Raw genomic sequence first — 17,089 nt, forward strand, 5'->3', positions numbered from 1 at the left:
CCATTGATTCTATTATGGTTATTGGACTTATTGAGTATGCCCACAAGAAAATGAATCTCAGGATTGTATATGGTGACGTATATGTACTTACTTACGAATTATCAAACTTTTTTTGAACTTTTTTGAATGCAAGCATCACCACTTGTACTGTGAACACATCAGCTGTTTGTACACAGCGCAACAATTCAAAATCTTAGAATATAACTCACCTGAATATACCCTGCCAATGCTCAAACATTTAACCAGTTTGATACGTTTTACACTGAATATTTTTTACATCATATAAACAGAAAATGCTGGAAATACTCCACAGTCAGACAGAATCTATGGAATGAGAAAAGGAGTTAACATTTCAAGTTGAAAACTCTTCAACAGAATGCAAGAAGTTATTTTAAGTTGTAGACAGGGCGGAGTATAGATGGATTTGACAAAGAAAATATCTCTTATATAGTGATTTCATGGATGCTGTTGGAATAATCTGTGACATCATTTGGTTGATGGGCTTGACAAAGATAACAAGAACAAAGGAATATAAAAGATACAAAATAAAGATGGTTAGAGAGGGTAGAGAAAGGGGAGAGAGGGGATAGGAGAAGGGTATGGGGAGGGGGCAAGGGGAGAGGAAGGGAGGGGGTTGGGGGAGACAAATGGGGAAGGAGAAGGGAGGGTAAAGAGGGAGGGGAAGGAGGGAGGGGAAGAGGGCAGTAGGCAAAGAAAATGGGCAATGTCTGTGGCATTGAATTCCACAGATTCATCACTCCCTGGCTAAAGAAACTCCTTCTCTCCTTTGTTCTAAAGGGATATCCTTCTATCCCTAGAAAATCACTGCAAAATTGAATGTAACTACTTCAGAAGTTAATAAAGCAATCTGCAATTGATTTCTCCACTGCAAGGAAGACCATATTGTGACCGAATGCAATATATTAGACTGAGAGAAATGCAAGATATTTGCTGCTTCATATGGTAGCATCTTTCCACAGATCCTGGCTGACCTGTGAGGTATTTCCAGCAGCTTCTCTTCTCTTCCAGCATCCACAGCTTTTTGATTTCTAATATTTATCCATACCTGTTCGAATGGACTATTTTCCTTAATCGGTTTTGCTCCAAGAAAAACCCAATTGTCTCGAAAATGCAGGTTAAAGATTAAAGAGCTTCCCAGTTGAGAAAATAATCCTCTGGCTTCGTCATTCATCCTATTAAATGAAATGGAAATTGCTTCCAGAGATCATTCAGATTTCTAAAAGTGGCCTGAACTATAAAAAGTATTAGAAGAACCTTGAGATATCAAAGGAGCTTTGACGTTGCTTTGAATTGGCACATTGAGTTCTAGAAACTCTGTTTTCAATTCAACGTAACCAAAAGGGGGAGAAACAACTCCCTGCTTTGGCTCCAAGATATTTATCTTTCATGGAAGATATTAAGTGTGGTAAGTATGAAGTACAAAGTTTTTGCTTTGCAACAATATCAACTTGTGTCTATATTTCACAATTAGAGTAAATAAAACCTAATCACACTCTAGAGGTATAAAGAAAATGGGCTCCAAAACAAAGACTACATTGATCATGGGGATGAGACAATTAAGAGATGTTACAGAGTTAGGGAAATTGAGGATTTAAATTAATTTAAATGTGTCTGAAAACAACGTAGGTGAGGGAGTTCAAAGGAAATTATAACCGGGAGACAACTGGGTAAGCAGTTTTGGATAAGATGAACAACAGAAGGGAGAGAATGGATTGTCTGCCAGGAAAGGATTGTAATTATTCAGTCTTAAGCATGAATGAAGGCTTTAGCACCAAAATGGATTGAAGTAAAGTTGAAAGTGAACAAAGCACTACAGATGAAAAAGTACTGTTTTTGTGCCAGAATAGTTCTAAGATTGAAACTCCAGCTTAAATTTAAACAAGCCACTGTAGACCAGCATCTGTCGGATTCAGACAATGTGACCAGGTCAGATGGAGTCAATGATCTGGGGCAAGTTGGTAATGAAGTGTGAGGATATGGATTTAACTTTTATGTTTTACTTTTGCTTTTTTCCTTATTAGGGAGAGAGAGAGTCAGTGGTATGTCAAATTATCGGGTGAACAAGTAGTCTTTGGGGTACTGCAAGTGTGTGTCTTTATTGTGTTACGAAGGTGAAGCAACTCTGAGGGGCCGAAGGGTACAAAGTTGCCCCCTCCTTTTTGAGAATCGCAAGATCACTATTATTTCGGGTCTGAGACCCAGGAAATGAGAGAGAGAGAGAGAGAGACAGAATACACAACCAGGTGGAATGTCTCCTGACATAAGTGGAACGTAACCACTGATTACTGCCATTGTCTCTTGGAGAAGGAATTGTGTACTGTACTACACAATACTGTACTGTACTATTCATTGGAGTACTGAATAGTGAATATACGGAGTACTGAATATACAGAGTACTGTACTATTCATTGAAACCCCTCAGGGGACAACCAGAGTGGTCTGGTTGAGGGATTGCATCATCTCAACCTGATTGACATCTGAGACCCCGTGAGTGAGGATAAAAGACGGGTCTGGGGAACAACCCCTTTAGACGCACCAGGAGAAATGCTAGAGATCCAGGGACAGCGTTTTATAGCAAAAGCCGGTGAGAGCTGGTGTGTGTCCTCCCTTGCCTGGGTGGCGGGCTCATCATGGAAGAATGGTTTAGCTAAAGGAGAGGTCACACTTGAACGGCCACGACAACGAGACACCTGACGGATCGAAATCATAAAGGAAGTTTGGAAAAACCCGTAGCGGTAAATGTTCCCATTCTCTTTCTCTCTCTCTCTCCAACAACTGCAGCACAGCGACAAACAAACGGCGGCAGCCTGTGTGAACTGCAGTGAACTTTATATTTCCATCGGACAATTCATTATCCCCTAGGCATCGATAGAGCTTATTTCTTATTGATTATTATTATACCCGCACTTTTAGGTTTAGTATTGATGACATATATTATCTGTATATTTGCATTGATATTATTTTTGTGTATTTTTACTAATACTGTTAAAAATAGTATCACCAGACTCCAACGGACGTCTCTATCTTTGCTGGTAAGTGACCCAGTTACGGGGTTCGTAACAATTGATGCTTTGCTGCACACTTGAGTGCTCGGTGAGCTGGGGGGGGGGAGGTGATGCTTCCTCTTGCTGGTGGGGGGAGGACGTTGCTTTGCTGTTGCTTATGCATGGGTGGGGGAGCTGGGGGAGCTTTGGGGTTCTAACATTTAACTGTCATTCATTCCTTGGGTACTCCTCTGTCTTCGTGGATGTTTGCTAAGAAGAAGAATTTTAGGATGGATATTGTATATATTTCTCTGGCATTAAATGTACCTTTGAAAATTTCATCTATGGAGAAGAGGTGTCATCTCACCCAGAAATATAACACTGGCCCCATACTAAGTGGGAACTTCATTAGGTACACTTGTAAACCTGCTTGTTAATACAATTTTATTGAACCTCGAAGTGGATGGGCCACAGCAGCAGAAGATCACGAACGTACACTCAGTGGGCATTTTACATACAGGTATTTTAGATACAGGAGGTACCTATTAAGGTGGCCACTGTGTATGTACACAATCTATATGATCATTACTTCCTTTAATACCAAAATGTTCAGGATATTCAGAAGTTATTTATCTTAAAGTGGTCTTCCAAATTCAATTAAAATGGTCTTCAACCTTTACTGTAAGAAGTATGAGGTTATAACATGTTGTTTCCAAATTATTAGAAGGCACCAGAGTTAAAACAGTGATAATTCCAATTGTTCTTTTATTATTGTGGATGTTTGGCTTTAACAAAGGGTTCTGGAAACCAAGTCTGCAAAGTTTCATTCTCCTATGGACAATGCTGTTCTAGTTGACATTGTGGGCACATATTTTGGCAATTAGTGCAGGGCTTCATGTGCACTTAAAACATTTGCAATCTACCCACTGTATATTACTGACAAAGAAATCGTTCCTCCCTTCTTGTTTAGCACTGATAGTAAAATGGTAGAACATGAATTAAGCTCCAAATAAAAAATAATTTTACCCAAAGTCATTAGTGGTTCTTATCAAATGAGGTTTTTATTAGTTTGATGGTTAACTGCTGTGTGTATCTCTCTCTCTCTCTCATCTCAAGATGCTTATTCTTTCTACCTCTTCTCTTTATGTGCCAGTGTTCTGGTTTCTATTACCAGCTGGTATAATAATCAGCTGATGAACATTATGCATAGATGCTGATCAACAGCACTCTAAATACAGAATCGCATGCCTCCAGTTCAGAGTGGTTGCTTCTTGTCCCAGCTTATACCTGCTGGTAAAGATTCCAGGAAAACAGAGGCAGATGGTGAGGCAGGAGCCTTGGATAGCTGGGTTAGACTATGAAATCCATTTAGAATGGAATTAGCATCTAGCAAATCCACACATCGTGAAAAGTTTTCTTTCATGATTGAAAGAAAAGAAGATTGAAGGTGCCAAAATAACTTCTATATAATAAATAGTTAAACTGTATATCCCAAAACCATCATTCTTAACATCCAAAGAGTTGTTTTACTCACTTTGTTGCTGCGTCATCAAAAGAGGCAAGTAGCACAATAGTGCCAGGCTGTATCGATTTTAAAAATTTCACAAGCAGTTCAACTTCTGAAGAAAAACAGAAGAGTATTCTTTAGCTTTCTGTTTCTTAGTAGGGTTTTCATTTTGATGTATAGAGGTTAATTGATATTCAAACCATGATATTCTGTTCACAATTATGTTGAATCTACTCCCACAGCTTCTGTGAAGAATGCCAATGACAGCCACAATTAATTTCCATTTGCGCAGCGTTCTAAAACACCGACAGAAATGTGATTGGCCTCAAAGTTTGGTGGAGCTTAAAAAGCCATGCTAATTTTGTGGTATGTTGTGACCCGCCGAGCATTTTATTGGAAGGCCTTCTGCTGCTAAATTCTGTGGCGCACAACACCCAGAGCATCATGCACTGCAGGGCTGGCCTTCCCACATGTGGCTCATTATGAGAAATCTTCATAATGAGAGGAGGCAGAAGAGAAAAAGGATAAGCTGTGGGTTTGGGGGAGGGAATGGTACAGTTTGGTAAGAGTGTTAATGGGGAATAGAGGTCTGGAGAGGTGCAGAGAGAATTGGAAGCTACTGGGTTTGGGGGTGGTGGGTGTGGGGAAGAGTAGGGACTGTTTGTACTAATGGCGGTGGTTAGGGCCGCAATAATTATGGGGCATCATGGTAAGTGAAGAGGGAATCTTGGTGAGCTGTAGGCATGGCAAGGCTTGGCTCAGAGAATGGGAACTGATGGACAACAGATGGGCGTACCAGTTGGAGGACGAGCAAAAGGTTGAATGTGTATTTGATAAAGGTCATCTTAGGAACTAGTAACAATTTGGAGTGCTTTACTCTCTGTTAGGATGGAGACAAACGGCAAGGGGCCACAGTCTCTATTGTAGCTGTGTGGGGGGGGGGGGGGAGAGGTGGTCATAACCCACATGGGAAGATGTAAAATGGCCCAGAACAGAAGCACCAAATGAGGTAAGCATTTCATTTAAAAAGGACCTTCCTGAGGCTGATTCCTGGCACTTAACTACAAGGCCTGGCCTCACATGTGCTTTGTGAATGAAGCCCATGTCTGTAGGCATCACATTACGGAGCAAAATGGCAGAAATGGTGTCTGAGCCATTGGATTCCACTGCATATGTGTCAGATACATGGAAGAACCAAAAGGAGGAGGTAAAGAATCAATAGATCTTAATTTTCAAGGGAATATTCAGAGTCTCCTTTTATTTCTTAAAATTTGAGATTGAATTATGCACAAACAATATAATTCCTGAGCTGTCAGCCAAGCAAAATCAAAACAAACTTAGATGTCTTTTTAAATGTCTTACTTCCAGACCACATATCAAAAAAGTCACTCTTTAATAGTTGACCAGTTGTAGCTGTAAAACAAAGAACCAAACACATTACATATCAAAAAATATAACTTGGCAATATAAAGTTTACATAATTTTCATTCTATGATCTTGTATTATTCACTCACCATTTACTAAAGCAATGTTTAAACCTTTTCCAATATTATTTTTTACAGAGCTCATGAGTCTGTGGGAGGGAGAAAGAGAAAGGTATCTCAAATAATAGTTTGAATTTGAACGAGGTTTAGAATGAAGAGTTTGAGTTTCTGACGTGCAATGTTTTAATAAATAATGAAATTCTTAAGCACTGCTCAGGCTGCAGATCTGCCCTCACAGTCACGTTCAACGGTGGTTCAGCCTTCTACTATAATCATACTCAGGAAGAAACAAGACGACTTTATCTCCAATTTGACTTACTAGCTTGTTGCAGTTGCTTGTTGACTTGTCACAGTGGCCATCCACTGAAGCATGAAAGTTAGCACTTAGAGAAGCTGCTCTTCATAATGCTGGTAGATTATCAATACACCTGCTTCTGAATTCACTATGAAGTAAGCAAGTACTTTTTAAAAAAAATCTGCTACCAACAAGTTCTGAATCTTTTCCCAATTAATAGCTTTTTAAAAATTTGTCAGAAAGAGCAGGGTTTAATTGAAAAGATTGTATTCTAGATATCATATAGCAGGGAGGGAGATAAAAAGAAAATTAAAAAACTAAATATACAGTGGATTTTGGTTAACTGGGACACACCGGGACCAGTACATTTTGCTCCAATTAGGCAGCTGCCCAAATTAGCCAAAGTTTCATGGAAATAGTTAAAAAGCTATAAAAAAGACAACTACGATTTAACTAAGTATCAAATGATGTATTTAAATGAAATACAGAACAAATTAGAACACTACCAGTACTACAGCAGTACTTAAAAACTGTGTATTAGTTCCTAATAGTTATCAATGGAGGAATTCATCCAGCGTATGCTGACATGCTCTTTTGATTGACTGTAAATGATTAAAGTTACTGCAGACTCCTAGTGCAGGTAATGGATTTATTTATACAATACTTTTGAGGACCGCATCTTTCAAATCTTCATTATGATTGTAACATTCAAGTGGTTGCTGATATCTTCAAATTCATCGTAGTTCCTCACTTTTGAAGTAGTGAAATCATTTTCATTTTCACTCAGGGCTGTTTCTGGCATCTCCATGCCTCAATGCTTGAAATCACAGTGAGAAAAACAATTTTGAATTGTTTTACTACTTATTTGCTGTCAACTCTCAGTGCCAAAAAAAATCACTGCTTTTTGAACATAAACACATGCAAATGGCACTGTTCAAAAACTGTTCACTCTAAGCAAGGTGTAGGATCCAACGGTCACATAAGTGCACGTGACTGACGCTAGTTAGAAACTGTCAGCAGCAGTGTCCTGTCCCAAATAAGAGGCATAGTCCTAAATAAATGAAGGGAATCCCGGCTATTTTCTCAATTAGTTTTTGTTTGTTAAGAGTTGTCCCAAATTAGCAGTTGCTGCAATTAACCAATGGCCCAATTAACTGGAATCCATTGTATATTTAATGCCATCTGTCTCTTAGAAGTAAATGAAGAACCTACTCCGTGATCTTAGGAACTTAATTGGATCTCTGTAAGTACAGAAATAAATAACAGAAATATTTATAATAGTCATAGAGCAATACAGCATAGTTACAGGCCCTTCAGCCCAGTGAGTTAATGTCAACCATGGTGCCCAGTTTCCTGCATTCAACCCATCTCCCTCTAAACCCCGCCCCTCCATGCACTTATAGAAGTGCTTCTGAAATGATGCTATTGTACTTGCCTCAATCACTTCATCTGGCCTTTCATATCCTTTTAAAGCTTTCCCCTCTCAAAAACCTATGCCCTGTAGTTTTTGATCCTCCTTCCTGAGGAAAAGAAAACTGTGTGTTTCACCTTATGTATGCCTCTCATTATTTTAAACATTTGCATAAGGTCACCGCTCATTCTCCTATGTTCCAAGGAATAAAGACCCAGCCTGCGCAAACCCTCCTTACAATTCAGGCCCTTTAGTCCTCGTAACATCTTTGTAAATCTTTCCTACACTCATTCCAATTTCACCATGTATTTCCTATAAAAGGGTGACTAAAACTGTACAGAATACTCCAGCTGCAGCCTCACCAAGGATTTATATACCTGCAACATAACGGCCAACTCCTGTACTTAATGCCCAGAATGATGAAAACCAGCTTGCTAAATGTTTTTACCACCATCCTGTCTACAGGCCTCCAATGAACCTCGCCCAACTGCTCCTCACTCCCTCTGTTCTATGACCTGCTTAACCTAATGTATGCTTCCTTTTTTTTTCTTTACTAGAGACTAAAGCCCCAATATCTCTCATCAACCAGGGTTCTCTAAACATGTCAAGTTGACCTTTCACCCTGACAGGAACATGTTGCCGGTGGACACTTGGTATCAGTCTCTTAAAAGCCTCCCACATGCCAATTCTTCCTTTCCCTTCAAACAGGCTCTTCCAATCGATAGTTGCTAGATCCTACTTAATTTCCCCAAAATTAACCCCGCTCCAATTTAGCACCCTATCCGGTGTCCTTTTGGTCATTACAATAAACTGTATCTTATGGAAGGGTCATGTTTATAATTGGTTAGCAGCACAATCCAAAAGTTGTATGATCCAAGGCTTACATTTCACCGTTGAAACAAATATTGGGTCCAACAACACTTGCTGCTCCGCTTGTAATCCTAAATGGAAAATGGTCTTCAGGACAACTTGTTTCCAAATTGCAGCTAAACTTCTTAGCTTTTGACTCTGTAACTGTTAAAATAAGATATTTATAAAATGTTTCTTATAACTGAAAGGTGTAACTTAAAACTTACTTGTTTACTAACTCAATAAGACCAATGAAAGATCACGAACCTGTTGTGTTCACTCTTACATGGTTTCCACGGATGTTGCCTAATTACTATTTCCAGCATCTGCTTTTTTATTTCAGATTTACAGGATCATGCTTTCTTTTCTCTTTCTTGTTACATCCTGGAAACGGTTTTGTTTTGCAGACGCACAAAAGATACCAGAACAAATGTATTGCAGCCTCTAAGCTTGACAAATTTAACATATGGAAGTGTTTGCTTGGCAATATCAGGGAAAATAAACATTCCACTCTTTTGCCAGAATTGGGCAATTGACCCTTTCAACAAACCAATGACCAGTTGAACCACTGTTTGATGTTGTTTTAATGAAAGTTCATCAACCTGAACCAGCATCTCTGGTACACATACAAAATGCTGGAGGAACTCAGCAGGTCAGGCAGCATCTATTGAACACAGTAAGCAGTCAACGTTTCAGGCCAAGACCCTTCATTAGGACTGGAAAGGAAAGGGAGAAGTCAGGGTAAGAAGGTGGAGGAGGGGAGGAGGAAGTACAAAGTGATAGGTGATCGGGGACACGGAGAGGGGCAGGGATTGAAGTAAAGAGCTAGGAAGTTAATAGGTGAAAGAGGCAAAGGGCTGGATAAGGGAGAATCCGTTAGGAGAAGACCATGGAAGAAAGGGAAGTGGTGGGGGGCATCTGAGGGAGGAGATGGTCACGTTAGGAGATAACGTGAGAGAGGGAAATGGGAATGGGGAAAGGTGAAGGGGAGAGAATGCAATTACCAGAACTTTGAGAAATCTATGTTCGTGCCATCAGGTTGGAGGCTACCCAGATGGAATATAAAGTGTTGCTCTTCCAACCTGAGTGTGGCCCCATCATGGCAGTAGAGGAGCTCATGGACTGACATGTCAGTATGGATTATCTCTGTTCCTTTTTGACAGATGCTGCTGAATTTTCCAGCATGATCTATTTCTGACTTTGTATTTCTGGCATCTGTGATATTTGGCTTTAGAACACACTTAAGGCCTGCTTCTAAAATTGTGTATCTTGAATCCAGAGGCAATTTTTCAGGAAACATTTCACCACACGGCGAAGGTATGGTAATGAAAGCTTGGAGGTCCCCTAGTGGGAAGCTGGGAATGGTGAGAGAGTTAGACATAGTGAGATAACACCCCGAGGAACATATGGTTCAGTGATTTTAGGTTTGAAAATTTGTTCCTGCAACTACAAATATGTACGTGCTTTTCTTCTGAAAAATCTGTTAACATACAGGAAAGCGCTTTTGTGAACATTTCTGATGTCTGTCACCTGTCATGACATGTTCCCTTCACTGTTTTGATACATTTTCATTCTTACTGCACTATTTCCATGTGTTGAACTCCCCCAACTGAAGTGTAACACATAAAATTCATTTGCAGTGAGAGATTTTCAATTTGAATTTCACTGGTCAAGAAAATGACTGATCTTATTTACTGATAGAGCTATCAGATTTTTGTAACTTCTTTTCCACAGAAGCTTTTCTACTTAAAAGGCCAACATTTAAACTGCATTCTTTGTCCTCACTGGAGATCTTTGAGCCCCTTTTAATCACCTCAAATGTTAGCCATTCACGGCGCTTGACAATTTTGCCAACAGGAAGCAGAGACGTGGTCACTCTCAGCTTCCTGGTTTCATGACCATCATGGCTGCTGCTGCTGCTGCTAGATTCTGCTTCATTTTACACATTCTTACTGCTGAATCTGTAGCAGCTTGATTGTGTTCATCACCTTGAGCCTGCTCCCCATTCAATGAGGTCATAGCTGATCTGATTGTGACCTCAGCTCTTTCAAATCAACTCTGCATTTTTGATAGCCATTATAACCTTGATAACCTCTTACCCGTCAGATATCTATCTGACTCTGCCTTAAAAATATTCAAAGACCCTGTATCCATAGTAGTTTTGATGAAAGTTGATCTGATAGCCCTAGAAAAAACTATGCATTTTACCTGAGACTTAAATGGTTGACTTCGTGTTTTTAAACAATGACCTTTAGTACTGGATTGTCCTCCAAAAGGCAACATCTTCTTTCAGCAAACCTAGACTGAGTTATGCTTCTTTGTGGAAACAACCTGTCCTTCTCATGTATTAGTCTAGTATGGACATTATTTACTTGGATTTCCAGAAGGTGCTTGTTAAGGTGCCACATAAAAGATTTATCCATAAGGATGCATAGAGTTGGGGGTGATGCATTGATGATGTACATTAACGATCTGGAAGGGGGGACCGAGTGATACTAAGCTGAGTAGAAAAGCAAATTGTACAGTGGATACAGAGAGTCTGCAGAGAGATATAGATAGGTTAAGTAAGTGGGCAAGTGTCTGGCAGATGGAGTACAGTGTTGGTAAATGTGAGGTAATCCACTTTGGAAAGAAAAATGAAAGAGCATATTATTATTTAAATGGTTAAAAATAGCAGCATTCTGCCATGCAGGCGGGAATTGGGAGTGCTAGTGCATGAATCACAAAAGGTTGGTTTGCAGGTGCAGCAGGCTATCAAGAATGCAAATGGAATGTTGACCTTCATTGCTAGAGGGATTGAATTTAAGAGCAGGGAGGTTATGCTGCAACTGTACAGGGTACTGGTGAGGCCGCACCTGGCGTATTGTGTACAGTTCTGGTCTCTTTGCTTGAGGAGGGGTATACTGGCTTTGGAGGGGGTTCAGAGGAGGTTCACCAGGTTGATAAAGTATGTCTGTCTGTCTGTCTTGATTCCAGAGATGAGAGGGTTAGACTATGAGGAGAGATTGTGTCGCCTGGGACTGTACTCATTGGAATTCAGAAGAATGAGAGGAGATCTTATAGAAACATATAAAATTATGAAAGGGATAGATAGATAGAGGCTAGAAAGTTTATCCACTGGTAGATGAGACTAGAACTTGGGGACATAGACTCAAGATTTGGTGAGTAGATTTAGGACGGAGATGAGGAGGAACTGCTTTTCCCAGAGAGTGGTGAATCTGTGGGATTCTCTGCCCAATGAAGCAGTGGAGGCCACCTCAGTAAATAAATTTAAGACAAAGTTGGATAGATTTTTGGATAGTATGGGGAATTAAGAGTTATGGGGCAAAGGCAGGTAGGTGGAGATGGGTCCATGGTCAGATCAGCCATGATCTTAATGAATGGCGGAGCAGGCTCGATAGGTCAGATGGCCCACTCCTGCTCCTATTTCTTATCTTCTTATGTTTTTAAATCTTCTTCGTACTGCTTCTAATCTAATTATGTCTTTGCTTAAATAAGGAAGTCAACTCTGTACCCGTTCTTCCTTATATGATCTCACTGAAACCCCTTGCATTAATTTTAGTCCCGCATTTGTAGAGAAACTCAAAAACACTGTTCTGTGATGCCCAGCCTCCTTTCTCTTTGTAGCCCACATACTTCAAACATATTTAGGATGACTTACCATGCTGCTTTAATACCAGAAAATGGTGTGGCATACTTCTTAGGATGTGGTGTGTAAAAAATATTTCTAAAAAAGCTCCCATTTGTTTGAATAATTAAAGTGTGAATAATTGAAGTGACTAAGGGGTTCATTCAATATCATGTTAATTGCACATGTTAACGGTGATTAGTTGATTTATCCTTTAATTTCTCTCAAGCTCAACACATATGCTGGATTATGCCGGTGGTTACCAGTAGAGTTGTTGCTATATGTTAGAGTGTTTATATGCAAGTATACCCCCAGACCTCCATGTCTGCACACTGCAACAAAGTGCAGGACAGGTAGCAATGGTTCAGATTGTAATGTGAAGTGAACGGACCATATCTGGCTCTTTAGCATTATGCCAATGACAATTGGGCATCTCACACAGCTTCAATCACCTGGATGCCTTGTTTAACTCTTTTTTGAAGTTTTTCCAAAATCCTCAAATTATCAGGACTAATTTCTTTGAAGTTGGTGACTGTTCCTTCATCCAATCTTCAATTTTATTTCTTTCCACGTGATTAGCATGAAACAACTCCAGAGAGTATTTCCCCCCACTTCTGATGACAGCTGTTGATTTGAAAGGGGTGAAGGAAGCTTTAAGGGAGATGTCAGCCCTCAGAGGCTGCCCTCTTGTTCAAATGGCTGACTATGCTTGAATTCAGTTCACACGCAGGCTTCCTTAATTTGACATCGTTGGAGTCAAATTTTGCTGGTGATTCAAAGAGACTAAATGAACTCATCAACAAGGCTGGATCCGTCCTTGGCTACAACCCGGGCTCTTTTGAGTTAGTGGTGGAAAGGAGATCACTAAACAAACTGTTATCATTGTGGACAATCTGGTACATCCTCTCCATGACCAACTGAATAAGCAGAAGCGTACCCTTTCAAACAAGCTCATTCAGCTCCACTGTCACAAGGAACGTTATAGAAAATCTTTCCAACTAAAAGCAATGAGCATATACAACAGTTCATCTCTGTGTAACAGGAGAACACACAGTCTCTGTTTTATTATTTCATACATTATTATTGCACATTATTGCAAATTATTGCACACTTGTAAATCATTATTGTGTATATTATTATTCTGTACTTTATTATTAGTTAAGCCTACACATTGCTGTGTGTTTTTAAATATTGCTGCTGTAACAAAAGCATTTCCCACGTGAGATCAATATTTATTATTATTACTATTAACTAAAAAGCAATCTGATAAAGTTGTGAAATATAAGCACATCTTTCACTTTCAGCAACTGACAGAGCCCAGAGCCCAAGTGTAGCTGTGAAGCATGTTTTAGATTCAGCAATAGATTTTCTTCAAAAGTCATTGCTGCCATTTATGCCTCAATATTCAGCTACTGTCAAGAGTCTGAGAGAATACAGCTAACATTGATGCTACAGACTGCTTATGTTTACAAACTGACCTTTATTTCTAACATTATTTAATGGGAAATTTAAAATACCTTGGAGAGATATCCTATTGTTGACTTTCACTTCATAGGTCATGACTTTAGACACAATGTAATACGTTATGAAGCTCATGAGCAGCAAAACTACACCACGTAGTACAACTGGAAGAAAGTATTGAAAAAAAATCATTCTTCAAAACATTACAATATAACATTAAATGTTGTTCATAAGTACCCAGATCCCAACAGAAGTTAGCTTTCAATATGTATTGATTAATAGGTGCTGCAGTTCATGTTGTTTCATTCCTTGACTCTATATTAATAAACATCATTCATAATAAAAAATATTAAACCCATCAGTGCCTTTCATTCTTTACATTCATAGTCCATGCTTCCTGAACTGTTCTACAACATTCATACACATCAATAACTCTGCTGTCACTCATGGGGCACTGTGTTCCGATATACTAATGAATATAATGACGGAGGGGCTTATTCCCTCAACCTGGCTCCTTCCTCTTCAGTAGAACCCCCCTACACTGTGGTCCTTCCCCACGGAGCCCTGATAAGAACAGATTATTTTTATATCAAAATAAACTTTATTCTTGATTAAAAAAAATGACAATAAATAGTCCCTGCAATGTTCTCAGGGAAACGTACGGAAGAAAGGTGGCAAATTTTGAGGGATATTTGCGTGGGGTTCTGAGTAGGTACATTCCAATGAGACGTGGAAAGGATGGTAGAGTACAAGATCCATGAAGTACAAAGGCTGTTGTAAATCTAGTCAAGAAGAAGAGAAGAGCTTACAAGAGGTTCAAAAAACTAGGTAATAATATGAATCTAGAAGATTATAAGGCTAGCAGGAAGGAGCTTAAGAATGAAATTAGGAGAGCCAGAAGGGGCCATGAGAAGGTATTGGCGGACAGATTAAGGAAAACCCCAAAGCATTCTACAAGTATGTGAAGAGCAAGAGGATAAAACGTGAGAGAATAGGACCAATCAAGTGTGACGGTGGGAAAGTGTGTATGGAACTGGAGGAAATAGCGGAGGTACTTAATGAATATTTTGCTTCAGTATTCACTATGGAAAAGGACCTTGACTATTGTAGGGATGACTTGCAATGGACTGAAAAGCTTGAGAATGTAGATATTAAGGAAGAGGACGTGCTGGAGCTTTTGGAAAGCATCAAGTTGGATAAGTCACTGGGATCGGTTGGGATGTACCCCAGGCTACTGTGGGAGGCAAGGAAGGAGATTGCTGAGCCTCTGGTGATGATCTTTGCATCATCAATGGGGACGGGAGAGGTTCTGGAGGATTGGAGGGTTGCAGATGTTGTTCCCTTATTCAAGAAAGGGTGTAGGGATAGCCCAGGAAATTATAGGCCAATGAGTCTTACTTCAGTGGTTGGTAAGTTGATGGATAAGATCCTGAGAGGCAGGATTTATGAACATTTGGAGAGTCATGATATGATTAGGAATAGTCAGCATGGCTTTGTCAAAGGCAGGTTGTGCCTTACGAGCCTGACTGAATTTTTTTAAGGATGTGACTAAACACATTGATGAAGGTAGAGCCATAGATGTAGTGTAAATGGATTTTAGCAAGGCATTTGATAAGGTACCCCATGCAAGGCTTATTGAGAAAGTAAGGAGGCATGGGACCCAAGGGGACCTTGCTATGTGGATCCAAAATTGGCTTGCCCACAAAAGGCAAAGAGTGGTTGTAGACAGGCCATATTTTGCACGGAGGCTGGTGACCAGTGGTGTGCCTCAGGGATCTGTTCTAGGACCCCTACTCGATGATTTTTATAAAATGACCACCTGGATAAGGAAGTGGAGGGATGGGTAGTAAATTTGCTGATGACACAAAGGTTGGAGGTGTTGTGGATAGTGTGGAGGGCTGTCAGAGATTACAGTGGGACATTGATAGGATGCAAAACTGGGCTGAGAAGTGGCAGATGGAGTTCAACCCAGATAAGTGTGAAGTGGTTCATTTTGGTAGGTCAGATATAATGGCAGAATATAGCATTAATAGTAAGACTCACGGCAGTGTGGAGGATCAGAGGGATCTTGGGGTCCAAGTCCATAGGACACTCAAAGCTGCTGCGCAGTTTGACTCTGTGGTTAAGAAAGCATACGATGCATTGGCCTTCATCAATTGTGGGACTGAGTTTAAGATCCAAGAGGTAGTGTTGCAGCTATCTAGGACCCTGGTCAGACCCCACTTGGAATACTGTGCTCAGTTCTGGTCGCCTCACTACAGGAAGAACGTGGAAACCATAGAAAGGGTGCAGAGGAGATTTACAAGGATTGTTGTCTGGATTGGAGAGCATGCCTTATGAGAATAGGTTGAGTGAACTCGGCCTTTTCTCCTTGGAGTGACGGAGGATGAGAGGTGACCTGATAGAGGTGTACAAGATAATGAGAGGATTTGATTGTGTGGATAGTCAGAGGCTTTTTCCCAGGGCTAAAATGGTTAGCATAGTTTTAAGGTGTTTAGAAGTAGGAACAGAGGAGATGTCAGGGGTAAGTTTTTTACGTAGAGAGTGGTGAGTGCGTGGAATGGGCTGCTGGTGGCGATGATGGAGGCGGATACGATAGGGTCTTTTAAGAGACTCCTGGATGGCTACATGGAGCTTAGGAAAATTGAGGGCTATGGGTAAATTCTAGGTAGTTCTAAGGTAGGGACATGTTTGGCACAGCTTTGTGGGCCAAAGGGCCTGTATTGTGCAATATGTTTTCTACGTTTCTATGTTTTCCTTTCTTACATTCAAAGTCAATGCTTTCAGTGCTGTTCTATTGCATTCCTACATATCAATCAGTAGCAGTGCTGCCATTCACGTGGTCCACGAGATACAGACAGACATAATTTATTGATCCCAAGGGAAACTGGGTTTCCTTACAGTTGCACCAACCAAGAATAGTGTAGAAATATAGCAATATAAAACCATAAATAATTAAATAATAATAGATAAGTTATGCCAAGTGGAAATAAGTCCAGGACCAGCCTATTGGCTCAGGGTGTCTGACCCTCCGAGGGAGGAGTTGTAAAGTTTGATGGCCACAGGTAGGAATGACTTCCTATAACACTCAGTGTTGCATCTCAGTGGAATGAGTCTTTGGCTGAACGTACTCCTGTGCCTAACCAGTACATTATGGAGTGGATGGGAGTCATTGTCCAAGATGGCATGCAACTTGGACAGCATCCTCTTTTCAGACACCACCATCAGAGAGTCCAGCTCCACCCCCACAACATCACTGGCCTTACGAATAAGTTTGTTGATTCTGTTGGTGTCTGCTACCCTCAGCCTGCTGCTCCAGCACACAACAGCAAACATGATAGCACTGGCCACCACAGACTCGTAGAATATCCTCAGCATCATCCAGCAAATGTTAAAGGACCTCAGGAAGCAGAGAAAGCTCTGACCCTTCTTGTAGACAGCCTCAGTGT

At 40.3% G+C, this 17,089-nt stretch overlaps 1 protein-coding gene across 6 annotated transcripts in view; it reads right to left on the reverse strand.

The window, feature by feature from the left end:
* LOC140741840 (protein FAM3C-like) overlaps window positions 1-17,089 on the reverse strand; it is a 44,860-nt gene that overhangs the window by 6,725 nt on the left and 21,046 nt on the right. For 4 of the 6 annotated variants that reach the window (XM_073072287.1, XM_073072288.1, XM_073072289.1 and 1 more), the window contains 6 exons: window positions 13,697-13,804; window positions 8,587-8,716; window positions 6,027-6,085; window positions 5,875-5,925; window positions 4,540-4,624; window positions 1,067-1,193 (listed from right to left, as the gene is read on the reverse strand). In XM_073072287.1, coding sequence (XP_072928388.1) covers window positions 1,067-1,193; window positions 4,540-4,624; window positions 5,875-5,925; window positions 6,027-6,085; window positions 8,587-8,716; window positions 13,697-13,804 — 560 coding nt within the window. Of the gene's footprint in view, window positions 1-1,066; window positions 1,194-4,539; window positions 4,625-5,874; window positions 5,926-6,026; window positions 6,086-8,586; window positions 8,717-13,696; window positions 13,805-15,683; window positions 15,757-17,089 lie in introns of all 6 variants that reach the window. The other 2 variants (XM_073072290.1, XM_073072293.1) reach the window with 2 other exon arrangements.

The sequence above is a fragment of the Hemitrygon akajei genome, chromosome 19, assembly GCF_048418815.1.
Source record: "Hemitrygon akajei chromosome 19, sHemAka1.3, whole genome shotgun sequence".
NCBI classification, from domain to species: domain Eukaryota; kingdom Metazoa; phylum Chordata; class Chondrichthyes; order Myliobatiformes; family Dasyatidae; genus Hemitrygon; species Hemitrygon akajei.